Raw genomic sequence first — 24,033 nt, forward strand, 5'->3', positions numbered from 1 at the left:
TCTCTCTCTCCCTCTCTCTCCCTGTCTCTCTCTCTCTCTCTCTCTCTCTCTCTCTCTCTCTCTCTCCCTGTCTCTCTCTCTCTCTCTCTCTCTCTCTCTCTCTCTCTCTCTCTCTCTCTCCATCGTCTCTGTGCGCCCGGCAATCCCACTCTGGGTTTCTACCCCAAAGGACCGAAAGCAGAACCTCAGGCACCTGCACCCAGAGGCGGGGCCAGGCCGGTGTCCACGGGCCGATGGCAGGTGAACAGCGGAGACCCTGCCTCGTGCTGCAGCCTGGAGGGGCCTGGGGGATGTGCTGAGTGAGAGGAGCCAGCCACAGAGGACACGGACTGCGGGTTCCCTGTGCTGAGGCACCTGGAGACATCCAGGTCAGCGAGAGGCAGAGAATGCTGGGAGCCAGGCGTTAGGGTAGGGTTAGGGTTAGGGTTAGTGTTACGGTTAGGGTCAGGGTCGGTGTCAGGGTTAGGGTGAGGGTTAGGGTTAGGGTCAGGGTCGGTATCAGGGTTAGGGTGAGGATTAGGGTTAGGGTCAGGGTCGGTGTCAGGGTTAGGGTGAGGGTTAGGGTTAGGGTCAGGGTCGGTGTCAGGGTTAGGGTGAGGGTTAGGGTTAGGGTCAGGGTCGGTGTCAGGGTTAGGGTGAGGGTTAGGGTTAGGGTCAGGGTCGGTGTCAGGGTTAGGGTGAGGGTGAGGGTTAGGGTTAGGGTCAGGGTCGGTGTCAGGGTTAGGGTGAGGGTTAGGGTTAGGGTCAGGGTCGGTGTCAGGGTTAGGGTCAGGGTCGGTATCAGGGTTAGGGTTAGGGTCAGGGTCGGTTGTCAGGGTTAGGGTGAGGGTTAGGGTTAGGGTCAGGGTCGGTGTCAGGGTTAGGGTGAGGGTTAGGGTTAGGGTTAGGGTGAGGGTTAGGGTTAGGGTCAGGGTTGGTGTCAGGGTTAGGGTGAGGGTCAGGGTTAGGGTCAGGGTCGGTGTCAGGGTTAGGGTGAGGGTGAGGGTTAGGGTCAGGGTCGGTGTCAGGGTTAGGGTGAGGGTCAGGGTTAGGGTCAGGGTCGGTGTCAGGGTTAGGGTGAGGGTTAGGGTTAGGGTCAGGGTCGGTGTCAGGGTTAGGGTGAGGGTTAGGGTTAGGGTCAGGGTCAGTGTCAGGGTCAGGGTGAGGGTTAGGGTTAGGGTCAGGGTCGGTGTCAGGGTTAGGGTGAGGGTTAGGGTGAGGGTCAGGGTTAAGGTTAGGGTCAGGGTAACAAAACAAAACAAAACATTGTGATTAGAAACACATCTAGTTTTTATATAGTTTGACTAGTTCAAACAGGACAAGCCCTGGCTGGTGTTGCTCAGTGGATAGAGCATCGGCCCATGGCCTGAAGGGTCCCGGGTTCGATTCCTTGATCCCCAGTAGGGGGCGTGCAGGAGGCAGCCGATCCACAATTCTGCCTCCTCATCCTTGTCCCTATCTCTCCCTCTCCCTTCCTTTCTGAATTCAATAAAAATAAAATAATATAAAATAAAGAAAACAGGACGACCTGTGTCCCTGGGTCACAGGGGGAGATGCTCTCACTCCTTTAGGAGAAGCTGGCGTCTGGAACTGCCACGCTCTCGCCACCAGGGGGCACTGCAGGACCACGGATCCGCGCTGGCCTGGCGTCCGGCCGCTGGGGCTGCCCACGGGGCCTTGCCCTGGGGTTTGGGGCGGCGCCATGCCCTGGTTCTGCTCCCCAACCTTCGATGCATGAAAATCACGATGAAAACCACCTCCTTCCAGCGCCCCAGAGCTTCCTGTTTGGGGAGCAATTGAGAGTGATCTCGTGGCTCCGAGGCGCACCCGCGTGTCCCCACACTCACCTCCGGGTGTCAGCCCCCGCCCCCCAAAGTCAAAAAAGAGGGAAAAAAGCCCAATCAAGGACGCAGAATCGGTTCCTTTGAGGAAACGGACGTCTGATATTAAGGAAGGCGGACAGCATCTTAGGGGCGCTGGTGACGCCCGAGGTGAGGCCCCCCGTGGGGCTGGGTCTGTGGATGCGGAGGCGAGGAAGCGGGTCTTCACGCTCCTGTTGGACCCCCCCCCCAACACCCCCTCCCCCCATGAGGCGGCAGGGGAAGCCAGCTTTCGTGGAAATTTGCGGTGCACGTCACGCCCAGCTTCCTCGTGAACTTCTATTAAGAGGAAAAAAGGGAAAAAAGCCGGCCCGCGTGGCTCAGGGGCTGAGCGTGGACCTAGGAACCTGCAGGTCACGGTTGGACTCCTGGTCAGGGCTCAGGCCCGGGTTGCAGGCTCCACCCCCACCAGCAGGGGGCGCGCAAGAGGCAGCCGGTCCATGATGCTCTCATCATTGATGTTTCTCTCTCTCCCCCTCTCCCTTCTTCTCTGAAATCAATAAAAATATATCTTATTTTTTTTAAAAAAAAAAAAAAGAGGAAAAAAGGAAGAGAGTTCTTCTAATCCGGAGGTTTTCCCAGCCAACCGGGACCCCCCCCCGGAGCCTGCGTGGGTGTCTCCCACCCACACCCTTGACGTGGCCGCTGTCTCCCCGGCCGCCCCCTTGTCTTCGCGGCTGGGGGTCCTGCGTGAGGGAGGCGGGTGTAGCCACACCTGGCGGCGTCCCTCCCACCGCCACCCGCTCCCGGACCGAGCGGGTAATTCTGGAAACGGCTGCTCAGAACATTTGTTTTATGGAGCGACAACAACCCCAACCGCCTCGTGTACGAGCCGGCTGCACACAGCACGACCAATTAGCGCTATTTAATTACTGACAGCCCGGCTTCCAAATGGATTCCCGGCCGCGGAGGAAACACGGAGGCCGGGAGGGAAGCAGATTCCTGACAATCAGTTGGAGAGAAAGGGGGCGGGCGCTGGGCCGGGGAGCCGTCCAGGGGCGCGATGCGGCTGAGGTCTCCCCCACCCCCGGGACGCGACGGGCCGGCCTGTGCCCTGACGGGGAATCCAACCGTGACCTCCCGGTTCATAGGTCGCCGCTCAACCACGGAGCCACCTGAGCAGGAAGCCGTGGGTACATCTTCTTTTAGCCACTGACCAGGTGTCCTGAGTGGCAGCCCCCCTGCCCCCCCCAAAAGCTCCCCCCCAAAGATAGGGGAAGCTCTGCCAGCCACTGTGCACCACGGGGAACCTGCTCAGCCATTTGGGCAGCTGCTGGGACCCGAAGGACTCAGAGAAATCATTTGCAATCACATAGCTGCCCCCTCACCCCCCACAAAAGGCCCCGGATGATTGTTATTCTGGGGAACCCCCCCAGTTTGATTTAGGAAATAGACAATGATTGTGTTGTTTTTAAAATATACATTTTTATTGATTTTAGAGCGTTGGCTTGCGGACTGAAGGGTCCTCAGATCCCCAGTCAGGGCCCATGATGGGTTTGCGGCTCGGTCCCCAGTAGGCGGCGTGCAGGAGGCGGCCGAGGGATGTTTAGCGCTCACATCAATGTTTCTCTCTCTCTACCCCTCTCCCTTCCTCTCTCTGTTTCAAATCAATAAAAACATATTTGAAAAAAGAAATAAAAGACGAACAGAAAGACACACACATCACACACGCAGAAAAGTTCATGCACAGCAGGGAGGCGCGTATCTCAGCGGAAACCCCGAAAGGCTCTCTTGTTGGCAGCAGAGCGCTCGCTTGCCTGGTCTCCCCGGCCGCTCCCGGGCGTTTCTGCAATCACAGGCCCCAGAATGAAACATCTGCTTCTCCCACGGCCGGGAGCGCCCCTCTCCCCCCCAGGTGAGTCCCCTCAGGTGGCTCCTTGTAGCTGTTGGCAATCTCCTTTAAATTCGCAGAATGCTGTCACCTGCTCTGATGTCTGATCCGCTTCGTTCAAAGCCCCAGGCGCGGACCCAGCCCTCCGGCTGACACACCGGCTGCTGCCGGTCATGCGGGCTCCCGGTGTTCTCAGGGCCTCGGGCAGGTGAATAGGCGCTTAAAGGAGCCATCCCGGCTCCCAGTGGGCTCCTGGGGCCAAGTGGGAATTCTTTTAAAAAAATACATTTGTATTGATTTCAGAGAGGAAGGGAGAGGGAGAGGGAGAGAGAGAGAAACATCAATGGTGAGAGAGAATCATGGATCGGCTGCCTCCTGCACGCCCCCCACTGGGGATCCAGCCCACAACCTGGGTCTGTGCCCTGACCGGGAATCGAACCCAGGACCCTTCAGTCTGCAGGCCGACGTTCTATCCACTGAACCACACCAGCTAGGACTCAAGTGGGAATTCTTTTAGGGTCACTGACTTTGGCAGTCACTCCGGGATGGGGTGTGGGCGCCCTCAGGATGGCACGTGTGAGGTCAGAGGTCAGAGGCCCTGCTGCCCAGAGGTTGCTGGGACTGTCCGGTGCAGGGTGAGGGGCCCCAACGCAGCGATCTTGGGGGTCACTGAAGGGAGAAGACCTTTAGACCCCTATTCCCCTCCCCCTGCCCTCCCCCCCACCCCAGGCCAGAGGACGCCCTCAGCTTGGGGTCTGAGGAAGGAAGGAGGGCCCTGGCCGCCTGGCCACCTGTTGGGGTTCCCCCCCACCCCCGCCCGCTCTGACCAGGTACCTCCCCGCCTCCCAGCAGCCCCTCCCCCCGCCACCCCCCCCTCCCGCCCCGCTCACGGGGAGGGGCGCCCAGGAGGGAGGGCGCGGGGGCGAGCGGGGAGGTGGGGTTGACTGTGCGGATTGGGGCTCCCGGCTGTCACTCCGACAGGGTGGGGCTTTTTTAAAGAAAAGGACAATTTCCAGGCAGAGCTCAGAGCCCGCGCGGGGCACCGTGGCGCTCGCCTCCGCGGCTGCGGCGGGTCCTCCTCCGCGCGCCCCGGCCCGCGCCTCGCCGCCGCCTCGGCCGTGCGTTCCGCGCGCCCGGGGTCCGCCCGCCGGGCCAGGCCGGGCGGGCCCGGAGGCCCAGGGGCCGCGGCCGCCAAACTTCGGCGCCGGCGCGCGCGATCCCCCGGGCGCGGCCGGGCGGGATGGGGGCCGAGCGCCGCCCCGCGCGCCCCGCCACCCGGCCCGGAGCCCCCGCGCCGCCGCCGCCGCCGCCCGCGCGCTCGGAGCCGCCCTCTGGGGGCCGGTCCACGCTCGGGTCCTCCGGAGGGGACCCCCACCCGCGCGGATTAAAGTGAAAATACGCGGCGGAGGGGAGGGGGTGGGGCTCGCCCGCGCGCGCCGGGCTCCGGAGCGCAACTCCCGCGCCGCGCGGCGGCCGCCCCTGGCCATGGACAGGCGGGCCGGGCGCGCAGGGCCCCGCGGCTGCCCGCGCCCCTAGCCGCCCTCCCCGCTCTCCCCGCCCGCAGCCCCGCGCGGGCCTCCGCGGACTCGGCGGCGGCTCCCCCGCCCGGACGCCCCGGGGCGGCTCTGCCCTGCGGTCCAGGATGATCCCGTCCGCGCCCGGGCCCCGCCGGCCCCCCGCGCTCCTCGGCCTGGCCGCCCTGCTCTCCACAGGTGAGGCCCGGATTCCGGGCTCCGGGACCAACTTTACTGGGAGTGAGCGCGTGGGCGCGTGTGCGTGGCCGGGGGGGAGGGGGCCGTGGGTGGGCGCGCGCGCATGTGGCCGGCGAGGTCTGCGGGGCCCTTTGCGGCAGGTGCGTCCCCGGAGGACTCGGGGGGGAGGGGAGCCCTGAGCTCCGTGCGCCCAGGGCGCGTTCCGCGTGGAGGCCCTGGAGGGGGCGGCGGGCAGGGCGGGCTGAGTGGCTGCGGGGGAGGCGCTCCGTGACCTGTCGGAGGCGACCCAGGGCGGGCCGTCCCGTGCGGGTGCGGGTGCGGGTGCGGGTGCGGAGGCCGCCGGGCGCCCTGGCTGCGGAGACCCGCGTTGCTTAGCGCCCGGTCTCCCTCCCGCCCGTCTCGCTGCAGGTCGCCCGCCCCAACTTGTCACCGAGTTACCCCAGCAGCGGGGCCGGGACGGGCGCCTCCTCCTGGCCCCTCCTGCGGGGAGCCCCCGGCGTGTCCGTGGCCCCGAGCGTGGGACGGGGCTCTGCTCCCCCCGAGGTGTCAGTGATGCCTCGTCGCGGTGGGTGGATGGGGCTCTGCGTTTGCGTGTGGTCCCCCCTCCCGCTTCCCTCGCGCCCCCAGCAGCCTTTCCTACAGGGAAACGGAGAGGAGCTCTTAGGGCCCCCTGGGTGCGCCCCCAGTTCCTGGAAACAGATTTTCCCCCGAGGAGCTTCCGAACCAGGGAGGCGCGGGGTTTCATGCCAGGAATTCTCTGTGTTCAGTTGCTTCACGGGACGGTGGCCTGGGGGTTGGCGCTGGTGCCTGGAGAGGGGACCCGGCCGGCGCAGTGGGGCGCAGTGGGGCGCAGTGGGGCTGGCGTCTCCAGATGATGAGTTAGAGCCCCAGGCCCCGAGCTGGGATTGATGGTGTGTAGGGGGCACCCCGGAGGAGAGAGGTCATGGAATCAGGCTCGAACCCAGGCAGACGTGAGGTTAGAGACACCAAGTCCACCCGGCCAGCGGGGCTCAGTGCCTGAGTGTCGACCTAAGGAACCAGGAGGTCAGGGTTCCATCCGGGTCGGGGCACAGGCCTGGGTTGCCGGCTCGATCTCTAGTGGGGGGCGTGCAGGAGGCTGCCGGTCCATGACTCTCTCTCATCATGGATGTTTCTCTCTCTCTCTCTCTCTCTCTCTCCCTTCCTCTCGGAAATCAATAAAAATATATTTTAAAAAAAGAAAAAACAATTCTAAAGTGCCAGCAGCCCTGTGGGGACACTCACGCACACACACTCACTCTCACACACACACACACACGTGATACACAGTCACACACACTAACACACTCACACACACACACACACACTCACTCACACACTCACACACACTCACACGCACGCACACACTCTCACACACACGTGACACACAGTCACACACACTAACACACGCACACACACACGCACACACACACCACACCACAACACATGCACACTCTCTCACACACTCTCTCTCACACACTCACTCACACACACTCACACACACACACACACACCACACCACATGCACACACTCTCACACACTCTCTCACACACTCACACACACTCACACACACATACACACACACACACACTCTCACACACACGTGACACACAGTCACACACACTAACACACTCACACACACACGCACACACACATGCACATACTCTCACACACTCTCTCACACACACTCACACACACATACACACACACACACGCGCGCGCGCACACGGCTCCCAGGCGTGTGACTTACTGGCTGTCACGCGGCTTCCTCACAGCGACGGCCTCTCTGGTTTACGAAGAAAGGAGCAGGGTGGCCTGTCACCGCGGCCTGACTAGGGGGCATCTTGTCGTGGAGGAGGGTCTGCCAGTGTCCTCGGCGCGAGGGGCTCCGTCCCGGGAGGTCCGGGTGTGGGCAGTGACACCGTAAGCCCGGACGCTTGGCGTGTGATGTGTCCGTGTGCTGAGCTTGGAGAACCTGGCGCAGCCGTGTGCACAGGTGTGACGGCGCGCGGTCCCGGCCCGGCTAAGCGATTTGGGGGTCATTCCCAACCCGCTGACGAGCAGGAGGCACCCGCCCCTCCCCGGCGAGGGTCCCGGCTCCTGGTGCCGACGGGATTCCCGAGGCTGGTCCCCACGGCTCCCGTTCCATCGTGTCCAAATCGCTTCCCCTCCCAGGTCCCCCGGCTCCCAGAGCTCCGGCCCAGCCCGACCTCCACTGTGGACTCCGTTGGGGAGGGTTTCACTCGGCCCTGGCCAGTGTTGCTCAGTGGTTGGAGCGTCGGTCCGAGCACTGCAGGGTCATGTGTTGGATTCCCAGTCAAGGACTCATTGTACCTGGTTGCAGGTTCGACCCTCAGCCTCATGCGGGAGTCAACCAATCAATGTGTCTCTCTCACATCGATGTTTCTCTCTCCCTCCCTCCCTCCTACTCTCTCTCTCTCTAAAAAAAAAAAATCAATGGAAAAGATACCCTCAGGTGAAGATTAATGAAAATAAAACAAAGGATTTCATGGGAAGCAGGCACAGGTCACACACAGGCACACACAGCCCCGAGCACCTGACGGACGGATGGAGGCATTGCCGACGTCGCCTGCTCGCTCTGGGTGTCGCTGTCCACTGTGTGGGCCTCGGTCGTTCCAAATGTGAATCTTTGAACAGAGACGCGACTCTTAGCACCAGGCTCATGTCCTTGGACCCCACCTATGGTTACGGGAGGGAGGGAGGGTCACAGAGCAAACCCCCGCCCATACGGCTTTGGGAAAGTAAATAAAAAATAAAATTCCATCGCTGGCACTTCTGGCCCTTGGGACCCAGGACCCAGACAATGAAGCGAAAAGTTTTTCTCAGCCGGCGTGGCTCCGTGGCTGAGCGTCGACCTAGGAACCAGGAGGTCAGGGTTCGATTCCCAGTCAGGGCACAGGCCCGGGTTGTGGGCTCCATCCCCAGTGTGGGGCATGCAGGTGGCAGCCGATCAATGATTCTCTCTCATCATTGATCTCTCTCTCTCTCTCTCCTGCTCCCTTCCTCTCTGAAATAAATATATATATTTTTATTTTTTTTTTAAAAAAATGTTTTATTGATTTTTTTACAGAGGGGAAGGGAGAGGGATAGAGAGTTAGAAACATAGATGAGAGAGAAACATCGATCAGCTGCCTCCTGCACACCCCCCACGGGGGATGTGCCCGCAACCAAGGTACATGCCCTTGACTGGAATCGAACACGGGACCCTTCAGTCCGCAGGCCGACGCTCTATCCGCTGAGCCAAACCCGCTACGGCTATATATATTTTTAAAAAGTTGCCCGCTATACTTGGTCAAACATTTAATGAACTCACCCCTGATGCCTTAGCAGGGCCAGACCAAGCGGTTCCATGGGCCTTCCCGCCGGTAGACGCCCTCCTGCCACATGCTCCCACCTGCCCTGAGTAAAGAGCATTTCCCCTGAGGGTTCCCTTAAAGTTGTGCCCTGCGTCCCCCAGGCCTCATGGCTCCAGGAGCCGCCCGGCATCCGGGAGGACGGAGAGGCGCAGCCGGTTGGAGGGGAGTAGGAGGAGCTGATACTAAACACCGTGGGACACAGTTGCCGTAAAGCGGCCGATGGGTGCCAGGCCGTCCGAGCCGGCGATCTCCCACTCTTCGGGGGGTCAAACTTTAATTTTTTAAAAAATATTTTTATTGATTTCAGAGCGGAAGGGAGAGAGAGAGAGAGAGAGAGAGAGAGAGAGAGAGAGAGAGAGAGAGAGATATCAACGCTGAGAGAGAATCGCTGATCGGCTGCCTCCTGCACGCCCCGCACTGAGGATCGAGCCCACAACCCGGGCCTGTGCCCTGACCGGGAATCCAACCGTGACATCCAGGTTCCTAGGTCGACGCTCAACCACTGAGCCACACCTGCCGGGCTGGGCTGGGGGAGGGGGTGTGGTTTTAAACCTCAGAGGCAGGCAGCCCCCTGTTCCCCTCCATTTCCCCGCAGAGAGGACTTTGGGTCCCGCTCCGACGGCGGCTCAGAGGCGGCTCTCGGCGCCTGCTCCCCTCGGAGGAGCCTGTGTGTTTGAACGTGATGGGCGCTTTGTTTGCCGCGACTGTGATTGTGCGGATCCTTAATTAGACGGGAGCACGAGGCACAATGGAAATCACCGTGTGGGTAAACATTTGCATGGCGGCCGTTACAAGCTGCTCCCGGACGCACAATGGCTTGTTTGCGCGACAGGCGTTCAGCCTTTTGAGATGCGATAGGCGGCAATTCTGTTGACAGGGAGGGAGGGCAGCACCGACGATTTACTCACATTTCCGGGGCCATGTCAGCCGCGAGCGGGCAGACGGAGGCTGTGCTGCACAGCCGCGTACTGGCCGCTTACAACTGAGTTCTGCCCCCCTATCCCCCCCCAACCCCCAGCCTCAGTGGGTTGGCCTCTGTCCCACCCCCAGCTGCACCCACACCATCTGGCAGTGGAGATGGCAAAGCCTGTCCCCTGTGCTGTGCCCACTGGACGTCCTTGTGTCTTCAAACATTTGTCCCTTTTTTTAAAAAAAATATATTTTTATTGATTTCAGAGAGGACGGGAGAGGGAGAGAAGCATCAATGATGAGAGGGAATCACGGATCAGCTGCCTCCTTCACGCCCCCCACTGGGGATGGAGCCTGCACCCCGGGCCTGTGCCCTTGACCGTACTCAAGCCTGGGACCCTTAGTCTTTAGGCTGACGCTCTATCCACCGACCCACACCGGCCAGGGTGGGGGAGCCAATTAAAAAACAACCCATATATTTATTGCTTTCAGAGAGAGGAAGGGAGAGGGAGAAACATCAGTGATGAGAGAGAACCGGGGATGGGCTGGTCCCTTAGCGAGGAGGCCTCAGAGTCAACCCCGTGTGGTGGGGTTCCCGGTGCTGCCGGCCGGCACCGCCGTGAAGAAACCACCTCCCTTATCACCAGCTCCCCAGACAGGCCGGGCGGGCTGCCAGGCACAGTCCAGCCGGAGCTGACGCGATGGCGGCCTTCACAGGACGCAGCCGCCTTGGTCTGGCCTCCAGCCCGCATCCCGCTCCCAGCCCTCACTCCTCCCACGGCGGTGCCTCCTCCTCTGAGTGGGCGGGACGGGCCTCGAGCCCCTGCTGACACCTGTCCGGACCGGACTGTCCACCGCGGGAGGAGGCCGGGGCCAGCAGCGCCCTCGGTTCCACCGGGATGCGAGCCGCGTGGGGCCTCTGTTCTGTCCGCGCCGCATTTTTGTTTGGTTTGTGTTTTGTACTGAGCGCATCTGGCTGTCGTACAGCGGCCACCTGCAGCCGGGGGGGCCCACTCCCCCGGCGTTTTCTGGGGACACAGCGGGCGCCCGGCTTCTCAATGGTCCTCTGGCGACCCCCGTGCCCCTCCCCGTGGGTTCCAATCAGCAGCTCGCCAGCCGAAAGGCCTCTATCAGATCCACTTCCCAATCCTTTCGAGGTGCCAGCGTGTCGCCTGGGACGTGACGGGAAAGGCATTGCCGAGGGCCCGCTGCGGCCGCTGTGATGTGGCAGGACCCGCTGAAAGCGCCGTGTGGACAGGAAGCTCTGAGCCAGGGCCCCGGCCGGTGTGGCTCCCAGCAGGTAGAGTGTCAGCCTGAGGATGGAAGGGTCCTGGGTTCGATTCCCTGTCAGGGCACAGGCCCAGGTCGTGGGCTCCATCCCCAGTGTGGGGTCTGCAGGAGGCAGCCGATCCATGATTCTCTCTCATCATTGGTGTTTCTCTCTCTCCCCGTCCCGTCCTCTCTGAAATCAATAAAAACATTTTTTTAAAAAGTGAAAAGGACATGACACAGAAATGACTGTCTGGTGACTCACCATAAAGCACGCCTTGTGCTGCCACCGCTCAGACCGCGAAGGAAGCCTGGTCCCCCCATGCAGCCCCCCCCCCCCCACGCGCTGCCCGAGACACAGACGCCGCCCCTGGGACCCCAGCTGGCTCTCGCCCGAGCGGGCGCCCCAAACCAGTGCAGCCGCGAGAGCCGCTCACCCCCGCAGCCTCTGAAAGGCCCGCTGTGCGTTCCCAGGAGAGAAACGTCCTCCGCCCGGCCCCCAGTGACAGCCGTTCCTGCCGCGAGCGCTACTGTCCGGGTCCCACGCTGTGGTCGTAGTGGCCAGGTCCTCACGGAGGCGGAACCTGAACCCCCGCCCCCCCCTCCCCCCACCAGGCACCGGAGGGAGACACCTTCCGTCGTGCAGAGGGACCACTTCAGGCAGGCAGGGTCGGCCATCGGTGGCTCGGCCTTGAGGCCAGTGCCCCCTGCCCTCCCCTCCCCTTCCCTGCCCCTGCCCCCTGCCCTACCCTCCCCTTCCCTGCCCTCCTGCCCCCTGACCTCCTGCCCTCTGCCCTTCCCTGCCCTTCCCTGCCCCCTGCCCTCCTGCCCTCCTGCCCCCTGGCCCCTGCCCTTCCCTGCCCTCCTGCCCCCTGCCCCCTGCCCCCTGGCCCCTGTTCGTGTGTGGCTTATGAGCTAAAAACAGTCTTTACAGTTGTTTTGTTTTGTTGTGTTTTGTTTTGTTTTGTTTTGTGAATCCTCACCCAAGGAGAACTTTTCCACTGACGTTTTTTCAGAGCGAGTAGGAGGGGGTCCAACCCGGAGCCAAACCGGCTGGGGGGTCCCCCTCTCTCGGTCTAGAAAGTATCCACTCAACAGAACCGCGTGGGTTCGGCTAAATATTTCCTAACAACGGGGCTGCAGTACGAAAGCCGAGCGACCGCCGGCCTGAGCCGCCTCCTCTCTCCGGGCGCCGGACCGCATGCCCCCTCGCCCCCCACCCCGCTCCTCTGGCCCCCACCCCGCTCCTCTGGCCCCCACCCCGCTCCTCTGGCCCCCACCCCGCTCCTCTGGCCCCCACCCCGCTCCTCTGGCCCCCCACCCCGCTCCTCTGGCCCCCACCCCGCTCCTCTGGCCCCCACCCCGCTCCTCTGGCCCCCCCACCCCGCTCCTCTGGCCCCCACCCCGCTCCTCTGGCCCCCCACCCCGCTCCTCTGGCCCCACCCCGCTCCTCTGGCCCCCCACCCCGCTCCTCTGGCCCCACCCCGCTCCTCTGGCCCCCACCCCGCTCCTCTGGCCCCACCCCGCTCCTCTGGCCCCACCCCGCTCCTCTGGCCCCCACCCCGCTCCTCTGGCCCCCACCCCGCTCCTCTGGCCCCCCACCCCGCTCCTCTGGCCCCCACCCCGCTCCTCTGGCCCCCACCCCGCTCCTCTGGCCCCCCCCCCCACGGCTCCATGTTTTCTTGTTTCTTCGGGTCATTCTCGCCGCTTTCCTTTTTGATCACACGAGGACGCTGTCAATTCCGCGCATCCGGCGTGGGATGTTCTCAGCGGACCGCGCCGGCGGCTCGTGGGCAGTGTCCCGTGTGGCTGACGGCTTCCGTTCCCGGTGGAGTGTCAGTGACGTGTGAGCGGAACCGTGTTCCGATCGCCGACTATTGCGTAACAGCAAGAGCCCGGGGACTGTTCGAAAAAGTCGGTATTGGCGGAGTTCAACGTTTCAGTAAGAATGTCCTTTAAACCCTTTATTCAGTCACACTCGTTAAAAAGTGTTGTTTTTTTATTGAATCCTCAAAAAAAGGCTGATGCGGGACATGGTGTAGCTCAGTCTTTGGAGAACCGTCTTTACACCGGTTTCTTCAGCCCGGCCCGTGGCCCGGAGTGTGAGCGTCGACCTGGGAACCAGGAGGTCAGGGCTCGGCTCCCGGTCGGGGCGCAGGCCGGGCTGCGGGCTCCGTCCCCCGCGGGGGGCGTGCGGGAGGCGGCGGATCCATGATTGTCTCTCACCGTGGACGCTCCTCTCCCGCTCTCCCTCCTCCCTGACGTCCGTCACGTGCACATTGAAAATGGCGTCTTCCGTGGACTCGTTACTGCACCGTCACCGCCGTCGCTGTTCGCACTCAGCCTTCCTGCGTCTTACGGGGGTTTTCAGTAGCAGGGCCGGCGCCGGCTTACCCCGGAGACGATTCCCGGCTGATGGCCTGGGGGGCGGGGTCTCACTGACGGTCACTGATACGCTGGCCTGGGGGGGCGGGTCTCACTGACGGTCACTGATACGCTGGCCTGGGGGGGCGGGTCTCACTGACGGTCACTGATACGCTGGCCTGGGGGGCGGGGTCTCCCTGACGGTCACTGATACGCTGGCCTGGGGGGGCGGGTCTCACTGACGGTCACTGATACGCTGGCCTGGGGGGGCGGGTCTCACTGACGGTCACTGATACGCTGGCCTGGGGGGCGGGTCTCCCTGACGGTCACTGATACGCTGGCCTGGGGGGGCGGGTCTCACTGACGGTCATTGATACGCTGGCCTGGGGGGCGGGGTCTCACTGACGGTCACTGATACGCTGGCCTGGGGGCGGGGTCTCACTGACGGTCACTGATACGCTGGCCTGGGGGGCGGGGTCTCACTGACGGTCACTGATACGCTGGCCTGGGGGGCGGGGTCTCCCTGACGGTCACTGATACGCTGGCCTGGGGGGCGGGGTCTCACTGACGGTCACTGATACGCTGGCCTGGGGGGCGGGGTCTCACTGACGGTCACTGATACGCTGGCCTGGGGGGGCGGGGTCTCACTGACGGTCACTGATACGCTGGCCTGGGGGGGCGGGGTCTCACTGACGGTCACTGATACGCTGGCCTGGGGGGCGGGGTCTCGCTGACGGTCACTGATACGCTGGCCTGGGGGGGGGATATCACTGACGGTCACTGATACGCTGGCCTGGGGGGGCGGGGTCTCACTGACGGTCACTGATACGCTGGCCTGGGGGGGGGATATCACTGACGGTCACTGATACGCTGGCCTGGGGGGGAGGGGTCTCACTGACGGTCATTGATACGCTGGCCTGGGGGGCGGGGTATCACTGACGGTCATTGATACGCTGGCCTGGGGGGCGGGGTCTCACTGACGGTCATTGATACGCTGGCCTGGGGGGGCAGGGTCTCACTGACGGTCATTGATACGCTGGCCTTGGGGGGGGATATCACTGACGGTCATTGATACGCTGGCCTGGGGGGGCGGGGTCTCACTGATGGTCATTGATACGCTGGCCTGGGGGGGCGGGGTCTCACTGACGGTCATTGATACGCTGGCCTGGGGGGGCGGGGTCTCACTGACGGTCATTGATACGCTGGCCTGGGGGGGCGGGGTCTCACTGACGGTCATTGATACGCTGGCGCTGCCCGGCTCGCTCCTCCCCTCTCCCCCTTCGGCTCCATCCTCTCGTCTCCGCGCTGCCCCGTGAGTCCCCGCGTGATCAGGAGAGGACGTGGGGCAGAGGCTGAGGAAACGGCTTCAAGAGGACCCAGGGGGCATTAACCCGGGGCCTGGTTACTGCTGGGGGGGGGGCGGGCATGAGGGACCCGCTCCAGGCGGAAGTTCCCGGCGGGGGCGGGGGCAACATCTCCCCCGGGAGCGGGGCCGCAGGGTTGATTAAAGTGGGATTTCATCATCGCTCAGCTCCGACGAGGGAAATGAAAAGCCATCCAACCTAATTAGTCAGCGCGATGGGGGCCTTGAAACTCCCACCCAGCGCGACTCCCCGGCCTGGTTCTCCACCCGAGAAGCGGTTTGCGGGCGGCGTGACTCTCCCCTCCTTCCCGTGAGAGGCACCTGCAGGGGGAGCGCAGGTGACCCGGGTCCGAGAGCCTGTGCGACTGCCCGGGGGGCCTTAAAAGTTATAATCTCGTGCGCACACACAGACACGTGGTGTGTGCACGTCCGTACAGCATGTATACCAGGGAATATATAACGTGTAACACAGGTATCTGTGTATGCATGTGTGGACATGCTATGCACTATCTGATGCGTTATGCACGCACACGTGTGTACACGGGCATATTGTTTCATATGTGATGTGCGCTGTGTGCACATGTGTATGCATACGTATATGTAATGTAACGTGCACAGGTAATGGGCATACATGTGTGCACACGTGTGTACACAGGCATATTGTTTCATATGTGATGTGCGCTGTGTGCACATGTGTATGCATACGTATATGTAATGTAACGTGCACAGGTAATGGGCATACATGTGTGCACACGCGTGTACATAGTGGGTTACATGTGTGTATATCTGTAGTGTTTCCAAATTTGAGCCGCAGAATTGTGATCAAGTTGAATGAACTTCGCCTATATTATTCCTTTTTACATTTTTATCTTTAAAATATATTGTTATTGATCTCAGAGAGGAAGGGAGAGGGAGAGAGAGAAACATCCATGATGAGAGAGCCGGCCGGACGCCCGATGTTATTGGTTCGTAAATACGTCAGAGGTTAATAGGTCTGTTTGGCGGGGCTGCTGTTCCATTTCAAGTGTGGGCAGTGGTTTCATGTTTGGGGAGAGAGAGAGAGAGAGAGAGAGAGAGAGAGGGAGGGAGGGAGGGAGAGGCGAGATGTTCTGGCTCAGAGTGCGTGTGCAATTGCACAGACAGGCGGGTAGGTTAGCCGGAGCAGGGCGTCGGGGCGCTGCCTCCGTCCGTACATTCTGCTTGACCTTTTCACTCACAGGCGGCACCCGCCACCTCACGCACATGTCACCTCACGCACATGTCACCTCACGCAGAGCTGGGACCCGGGCAGGATGTGACTCACCGCCCGCATGCCCCACGGACACGCGGTGCAGGTAACCTGCCCACATGTATGTTTTCTGTGAAAAGTATCAACAGCGCCCTGGCCGGTGTGGCTCAGTGGGGAGAGCGTCGGCCCACGGACTGAAGGGTCCCGGGTTCGATTCCAGTCAAGGGCACGGACCTCGGTTGCAGGCTCCTCCCCGGCCCTGGTTGGGGTGCGTGTGGGAGGCAACCAATCGGTGTGTCTCTCTCACATCGACGTCTCTCTCTCTGTCTCGTCCCCTCTCTTCCACTCCCTCTAAGAATCAGTGGAAAAATATCCTCGGGTGAGAATTAACGACAACAACAAAATGTCTTGACAGCAAATCTAAAGCACCCAGAGCTTTTTGTGGGGAGAAACATCGCTGTCCGCCAGGCCTGCGGGCTCCTCTCCGTTCCGTTTCCGTGAAGAGCATAGAACCTTCTAGTGGAAACTGAAGGGCGATTTCTTCTCGCCTGACTCTACTAAGGAAGCTGTGGAAGGCATTTTGGTTGTAAACCTAGTGATTTTTCTTTTTTTAAATCCTCACCCAAGGATTTTTTCCCATTGATTTTTTAGAGAGAGAGGAAGGGTGGGGGAGAGAGAGAGACTGGTTGCCTCCCGCACGTGCCCCGACAAGGGCTGGGGACAAACCTGCAACCCAGGTACGTGTCCTTGACTGGGAATCGAACCCACGACTTTTCGGTCCAGGGGTCGACGCTCTAAGCGCTGAGCAGCACTGGCCAGGGCTCGACCTAGTGATTGAAATGCATTCGTTGGCACGTGTCTTTGGCACTGAAATCCCCCGCTTCTAAGTAACACCCAGGCCTGGGCCTGGGCACGGCCAGGCTTCTCTCTCATTAAAAAGCAATATCCCCGAGAACGCATTGTCTCCGGGAAGATGTCAGATGAGGAAATTATCTGGAAAGATTTGCCGCAAATGCACACACTCCAAGCAGACCAGGCCGCGCTGGAAACCGCGAGCATTTGCGAGGTGCGGGCCGCCGGCCGCGCTGTGTAAATTACACACCCTCCCCCGAGACCCGCTCCTCCCGCCGGGACTGCCGGCCAGCCCGCAGCGAAGTCACCTTTCTTGTTCCGAGTGAGTGTCTTGGAAACACATTCCTTTTCCCTCTGGGTTAAGAATAGATCCCCCACCCCCACACCTCCCTTTATCTGCGTTTCCTTCTCTGCTTTGCAAAACGTGGACGCGATCAGGGCCTGGGTTTGCTCAGCGTCGCCTTGATTTGTCCGTGAGCCGCTTCCACGACGCGGCGACGCCCTGCCGTTGGCGGCCCCGTGAGTTCGAGAGAAACCGCCTGGCCCGGCGCTCGATGGGTGGCTGTGCGCAGCCGGGCTCGGCCGGGCCGGGAGCCCTTAGGGCCATGGTTCCTCTGTCCTCAGGCGCCGGGAGGGACCCTTTCTGACGTTCCTGTCGTGGGGCCGCTTTCACGTCACGAGGAAAAGAGCGCAGTCGCCTGGTTGCTATGTGAGCACCGGGTTTGCTCGAGGAAGAGCTGATGTGCACATCTGTGCCCTCTGAGAGGCAGAGGGTGCCCTGCAGCATCACAGGCCTCAGCCAGTGCCTGTGTGTGCACACACTCTCACATGCACACACTCACACGCGCACACACATGTACACACTCTCACATGCACACACTCACATGTGCACACACATGTACACACTCTCACAGTGCACACGCGCGCGCACAGGCACACAAGGCACACAGGCTCATGCGCACACACGTGCACACACATGCACCAGGCACGTGCACACACTCTCACGTGTGTGCACACACGCACACAAAGCATGCACACAGGCGCATACTCTCTCTCACACACACTCACATGCGCACACACATGCACACACCACATGTGCACACACAGGCACATGCACACACTCTCACATGTGCACATACACACACTCACACGTGCACACAGGCACACACTCTCTCACACACACTCACATGCACACACACATGCACACACCCACACGTGCACGCACTCACACGTGCACACACTCACACGTGCACACAGGCACATGCACGCACGCTCGCCTTTGCGGGTTCGGTGCGCTGGCTGTGTGGGAAGGATGGCGGCCGCTCACCCCAAGTCCTTGGTCAGCGACAACCTCAGGGCCGAGTGGCAGGAGCCCACTTCTCCGCGATGGGCAGTCCAGTGTCTGTCACCACTTCCGACCGTTCTACCGAGAGCAGGAAACATGCAGGTTCAAGACTGTGATCACGGCTAACCCTGCTAACGTACTGTCTGCGTCCTGTTGCTGTTACATGCTACATGCGTGTGCACACATATACTCTGTCTCTCTGTCTCCCTCTGTCTCTCTCCCTCTCTGTCTGTCTGTCTCTCTGTCTCTGTCTCCCTCCGTCTCTCTCCCTCTCCCTTCCTCTCTGAAATCAATACAAATATATTTTTTAAAAAGTAGACTGAGGTCTGGAGTCGGGCGGTGGGTCCGGCCTTCGGTCTCTGCCACAAACATCAGGTCTCAGGATGGAATCCGAGGCGCCAACGTGTCCCCCGACAGGGCGGTGGCTGTGCTGTCGGGAGGGGAAGCCAGGCCGCCGGGAGGCCCGAGATTTCGCCAGCCGCGTCGGCGTGGGTTAAACGAGAGCCGTTAACACGAGTGATGGCGATGATCATCTCCAAATTCGCAGAAACAGTGGGGCCTAATGATTTCTAAACGCGCACAACAGGACGTTCGGGCGTTTATTAATTCTGTTGACGTCTGAGGAGCGAAGACGGACCCTCCCGATGTCAGCCGTGCCCGAGAACAGGCTCTGGCACATTCTCTCGCCCCGGCATGGGTTTCGGAGCCACAGCGAAGGGGGCGTGGGGGGCTCGCAGAACCTTTGCCTGGAACCCCTGTCCCCCCGCCTCCAGGCTCCCACCAGGCCCCCACCTGGCCGGGGCGTGGCTACGGTGGACGCTTTGCATATCATTTGCAGACCACGATCTTCCCCGCAGTGAAAGAACATCGTTAATTAATGCGCCTGCGCTGGACTCCTCATTTGCCGAGTCTGTCTTCCTGTCTTCGGGGCACAGTTTGTCTCCCCGGGAATAAATTAGCATACATTTATCATTCGTTAGCAAGCTATTAGCATTAATGTAAACAAATGCATCCGCGTTGCTTTTGGAAGATGATGTTTTTAATCACTTGGGGAGAGGAGCCGGGGGCCTGGACACATTGCATCCTTGAGTGGATGCGCTTGTCCGTGTGCACACCTGTCTTGCATGCTCAGGAGGCTTGCACACCTGTCTCGCACACTCGGGAGGCTTGCACACCTGTCTTGCACACTCGGGAGGCTTGCACACCTGTCTTGCACGCTCGGGAGGCTTGCACACCTGTCTTGCACGCTCGGGAGGCTTGCACACCTGTCTTGCACTCTCGCTCGGCGCTTTGTTGGGGCGACGAGGGGGGTTAGGAGCTAACATTTCTCTCCCAGGGACACGCAGGCCCCTCCCCAAGCACCTTTCTCCACGGGGGTCTTGCTCTAATGCCTTCGTTAAGGATGTCCCCGTCCAGGGCAGCGATGGCTTAACATTTAATTTAGCAAAATGTCAGAAGAGCAAGCCAGGCGTGTGAGCGAGCTTCCCTCCATGGTGCCGGCGCCGCGAACTTGGGTTCCAACAGCTCACAGGGAGGAGGGGCCTAAATGCTGTGGGGCCCGGCCGGCGTGGCTCAGGGGCTGAGCGTCAGCCTAGGAACCAGGAGGTCCCGGTTCGATCCCGGTCGGGGCACAGGCCCGGGTTGCAGACGCCATTCCCAGTGGGGGGCGTGCAGGAGGCGGCCGACCCATGACCCTCTCTCATCATGGATGTTTCTCTCTCTCACTTCCTCTCTCTGAAATCCATAAAAATATTCTTTAAAAAAAAATGTACAAGAGCTTAAGCTCCTCAAGGCCAGGAGCAGAGCAACCCCCTCCGTGCTGCGTCGTGTCCCGAAATGCGTAAAAGCAAAACCACGCCTGGGTCGGGGCTCTCGCTGCTGGGACAGCCCCCTTCCCGACATCGACTTGGTGTGGAGATCTTGGGCCTCCGATCGCCCCCGGGCTCCGGCGACTCGCACACGACTCCCCAGGCTTCTCCAGAGCCTGGCATCCACCCCACCCGCGGGCGGCTGAGTCCCATCCACGCGGGCTCCACGGCGCGTGTGTCCTCGGGGAGCAAGAGGCAGCCGGCAGGAACGGCCCACCCATCCTCCTGGCGCTGCGGCCGGCGTGTGGGCAACTGTGTCCATTCCGGTCGGTGCAGACTCTCAAGCCGCGATGGGCTCGCGCTCAGAGGGGCCCCAGTTGTCTGGGCTTGGGTTTGGCCGCAGTGTCGTCGGGAGGGGAGGCGCCTGGGAATTCGAGGCAGGCAATTCCTGATGGTTGTGTTTCCTGTTTTGTTTTAAAGGGTGTCCCAAAATTCACGCAAGAAGTAATTTTGATAGAAAACACAGGTTTATAATTAAAAATTGTAAATTTTTTACTGGTGCATAAAGGACACAGTCTAGGGTTATGTACGGAATAGCACATCGGGTCCATGGCCTCCACGGCTTTGCTGGCACGCACGCAAAGCCACGGTCTTCATTGGTCTTCACTGTCCCTGCTCCTGGGCCATCATTGGTACTTGGTGATGCTGATCAAATGGAAGGGATTGACCTCAAAGGGCAACAGATATTAGAATCAGATTCAATAAACCAGGTAAAATTAGGCTTTTATTTTTTTTCATTGTTGTTGTTAATGCTCACGCAAAATTCAAATCTTGCGTGAATGTTGGGACGCCCTTTACTTGTTCGCTGTGGGGAAGGAGAGCCGTGCTTGTCGCTGGGTCCTTTTGACGAGTCCCCTCCGTCTCGAGTTGCTGGGAAGCACAGGCGCCTGGCAGAGGGCGTCGAACCTCCGCCTGCGTTTTGTTTGCCCGATGGCCTCGCGTTGGGTTCTTTGTGTGGGAGGGTGTTCCGCCTGGAGCTGGCGACCCCTGGCCCTTCCCGCGAGTGATGAGGCGTCGCCGCGGACGGGCAGGGCAGGGCCCCCCAGGGCTGCTCGGTGACGCCCCCACGGCCGCCCCGTATTCGCAGGATGTTGCCAGGCGGGTCTTTGGCGACGCTGAGGATGGGAGTCAGAGGCTGGTGGCTGCCAGGACCAGCTGAGACCAGACTACCCCTCAGGGGGCCAAGGGGCCCTGCAGGACGCACATTTTGTCCCACACGGAGGGTTTATTTGTCTGTGTGTTTTGTTTTTTATTCTATTTTTATGGATGTCAGAGAGGAAGGGAGAAGGGAGGAGGAGGAGAGAGAAACATCCATGATGAGAGAGAATCATGGACCGGCTGCCTCCTGCACGCCCCCCATTGGGGATGGAGCCCGCAACCCGGGCCTGTGCCCTGAGCGGGACTCGAACCCTGTTTTTGAAAGTCTGGATTCATTGCCAAGTTTTGAAACCCAGGCAACATCACACTCACACACACACACACACACACACACACACACACACACACACACACAGGGTCTGGCCTCTGTGTGCTCAGCTCTGCGTCCTGCTCTCCCTGCTCCTCCGGCCGACGAACCGCTCACGTTCACCTGCCCCGAAGCCCCAGGAGGTGGGCTGCTTTCCGGCTGGAGCGAGTGCCGCCTGGAATCAGGGGCCACAGCCCAGGGGCCCCGCGGGACCCCGTATGGGCCCCGCTGGTTGCGAGGGCGGCCGCTCTCCAGCGCGACCTACACGGGTGGAATGGGCGGCCCGCGGCGGGCATTCAAACACGTATGTTCATCACCAAAGGCGTCCAGGCTCTGACCGGGCGACTGGCGACGCCGCTCATCACGGATCTATTTCCTTCTCAAGACGGTCGACGCCGACGAAAAGCCACTGAGGGAGGGGCGGGCCCCCGAGTGGAGAGGACGTGGTTTTTTTCCTTTTCCTTCTCCCCGGAAAGAGCGAGTTATTTGTGAAGCCCATTATCCCAAACCGCAGCTACAGACCGACAATTTGTTCTCGTCACTTTGTGTCTCGTTAGGAGGCGAGGCCTCGCATGAGCGAGAAGGCACCGCCTCTCCCTCCGCATCCAGTTTAAACGTGTTTATCACCGAGGGGGCTGCGGCGTGAGAGGAGCGAGTTAAAGCCATTTTGCCAAAGCAGCTCACACGGTCTGAGCGGCCGGGGGGCGGGCGGGGGGGGGGGGCGGGCCGGGCGGGGGGCTGCCGTCTCCCTGTGATGTGCGCGGGGCCAGGGCCCGCGTTCCGGTCCTGTGATGAGTGGCCGGGGGCCGGGAGCCAGGATCAGCGGGCTGGTCGCCCCCCACGCCCACGCTGGTCCCAGAGGAGGAACCGAGAGAGAAGCTCAGGCCCCGGCCGGCCTGGCTCAGGGACCAGGAGGCCACGGTTTGATTCCCGGGCACAGGCCTGGGTTTCGGGCTCGACCCCCATAGGGCGCGTGCAGGAGGCAGCCCATCAGTGATTCTCACCATCGATGTTTTTTTTCTCTCTCTGCCTCTCCTTTCCTCCCTGAAATCAAGAAACACACACACACACACACACACACACACACACGCACATTTTTAGAAAAGAGAGACCCCTGGCCGGTGTGGCTCAGTGGCTAGAGCATTGGCCTGCAGACTGAAGGGTCCCGGGTTCGATTCTGGTCAAGGGCACGGACCTCAGTTGCAGGCTCCTCTCTGGCTTGGGCCCTGGTTGGGGCTCATGCAGGAGGCAACCCATTGATGAGTTTCTCGCACATCGATGTCTCTCTCTGCCTTTCCCTCTCTCTTCCACTCTCTCTAAAAATCAATGGAAAAAAAATATCCTCAGATGAGGATTAACAGAGAGAGAGGGAGAGAAAGGTGGGGCTTGGGGAGATTGGGGGTGTGGGGGGGCACTAATCTTTCTTGAAAGGGCCGAGCTTCTGAAGGGACCCCCCAAACAGCGTCGGAAGGTTCTGAGGGGAAGCCCCTGGAGCTCAGGGGCCGGAGGAGCCTGGGGTGACCCCGCTGCCTGGGCTGTCGGGGTTCCCGGGAGGAAAGTCGGGTTGTGGAATGACTGGCTTCAGGAGCCGCCCCGCCCGGGAGTGTGACGTCCAGGCCTTGGCGTCCGTGGGAACAGGGTGAACCTCCCCATCTCCCGGCTCCCCACTCCCATCTCCCGGCCCCCCACCCCCATCTCCCGGCCCCCCACTCCTGTCACCCCCGACCCCCCACTCCCATCACCCCCGACCCCCCACTCCCGTCTCCCGACACCCCACTCCCGTCTCCCAACACCCCACTCCCGTCTCCGGCTCCCTACTCCCGTCACCCCCGACCCCCCACTCCCGTCTCCCAGCTCCCCACTCCCGTCTCCCGGCACCCCACTCCCGTCACCCCCGACCCCCCACTCCCGTCTCCCAGCTCCCCACTCCCATCACCCCCGACCCCCCACTCCCGTCACCCCCGACCTCCCCACTCCCGTCTCCCGGCTCCCCACTCCCGTCACCCCCCCGCGCAGGTCATCACAGCTCAGTGTCGGGCTCGCTAGTCCCGGACCCGGGTTACTTACGTGACCGAGGGGCCTATTTTCTCGTGTGGAGGCAGGTCACAGAGTGCTCAGCATGTAAACTCCGTGCGTGTACTCAGACACACACATATACATGCACACACACGTGTGCATCTGTGTATCTGCATCTCTACATATGTGTGTGCACACGGAGTGTCCCTCCCCCAGAATGTGTACACGCTGGGACAGCAGGGAGCCCCACCTGGGAAATGAGACGTGTTTTCACACACGGCCTTTAGAATTGCTCAGAGCGTGCGGGCACCCGTCTGTTGGGTATAAGGTCCCTTTTAAAAAATGGTTGTGGCTGGTGGGTATTTTTAAAAAAATATTTTTATTGATTTTTAGAGAGAGAGGAAGGGGGAGGGAGAAAGAGAGAAACATCAAGGATGAGAGAGAACCATGGACCGGCTGCCTCCTGCACGCCCCCAACTGGCAATCGAGCCCACAACCCGGGACCCTTCAGTCCGCAGGCCGACGTCCCATCCACTGAGCCACACCGGCCAGGGCT

General features: G+C 61.1%; 1 protein-coding gene across 1 annotated transcript in view; it reads left to right on the forward strand.

Annotated features, from left to right (window-relative positions):
• The first annotated feature begins 5,032 nt into the window (after positions 1 to 5,032).
• Positions 5,033 to 24,033, forward strand: part of TMEM132D (transmembrane protein 132D) — a 77,569-nt gene continuing 58,568 nt past the window's right edge. Inside the window, exon 1 of the mRNA XM_036318535.1 lies at positions 5,033 to 5,402. Coding sequence (XP_036174428.1) covers positions 5,333 to 5,402 — 70 coding nt within the window. The 5' untranslated portion in view covers positions 5,033 to 5,332. The remainder of the gene's footprint in view (positions 5,403 to 24,033) is intronic.

Source organism: Myotis myotis, unplaced genomic scaffold (assembly GCF_014108235.1).
Source record: "Myotis myotis isolate mMyoMyo1 unplaced genomic scaffold, mMyoMyo1.p scaffold_m19_p_79, whole genome shotgun sequence".
Lineage (NCBI taxonomy): Eukaryota > Metazoa > Chordata > Mammalia > Chiroptera > Vespertilionidae > Myotis > Myotis myotis.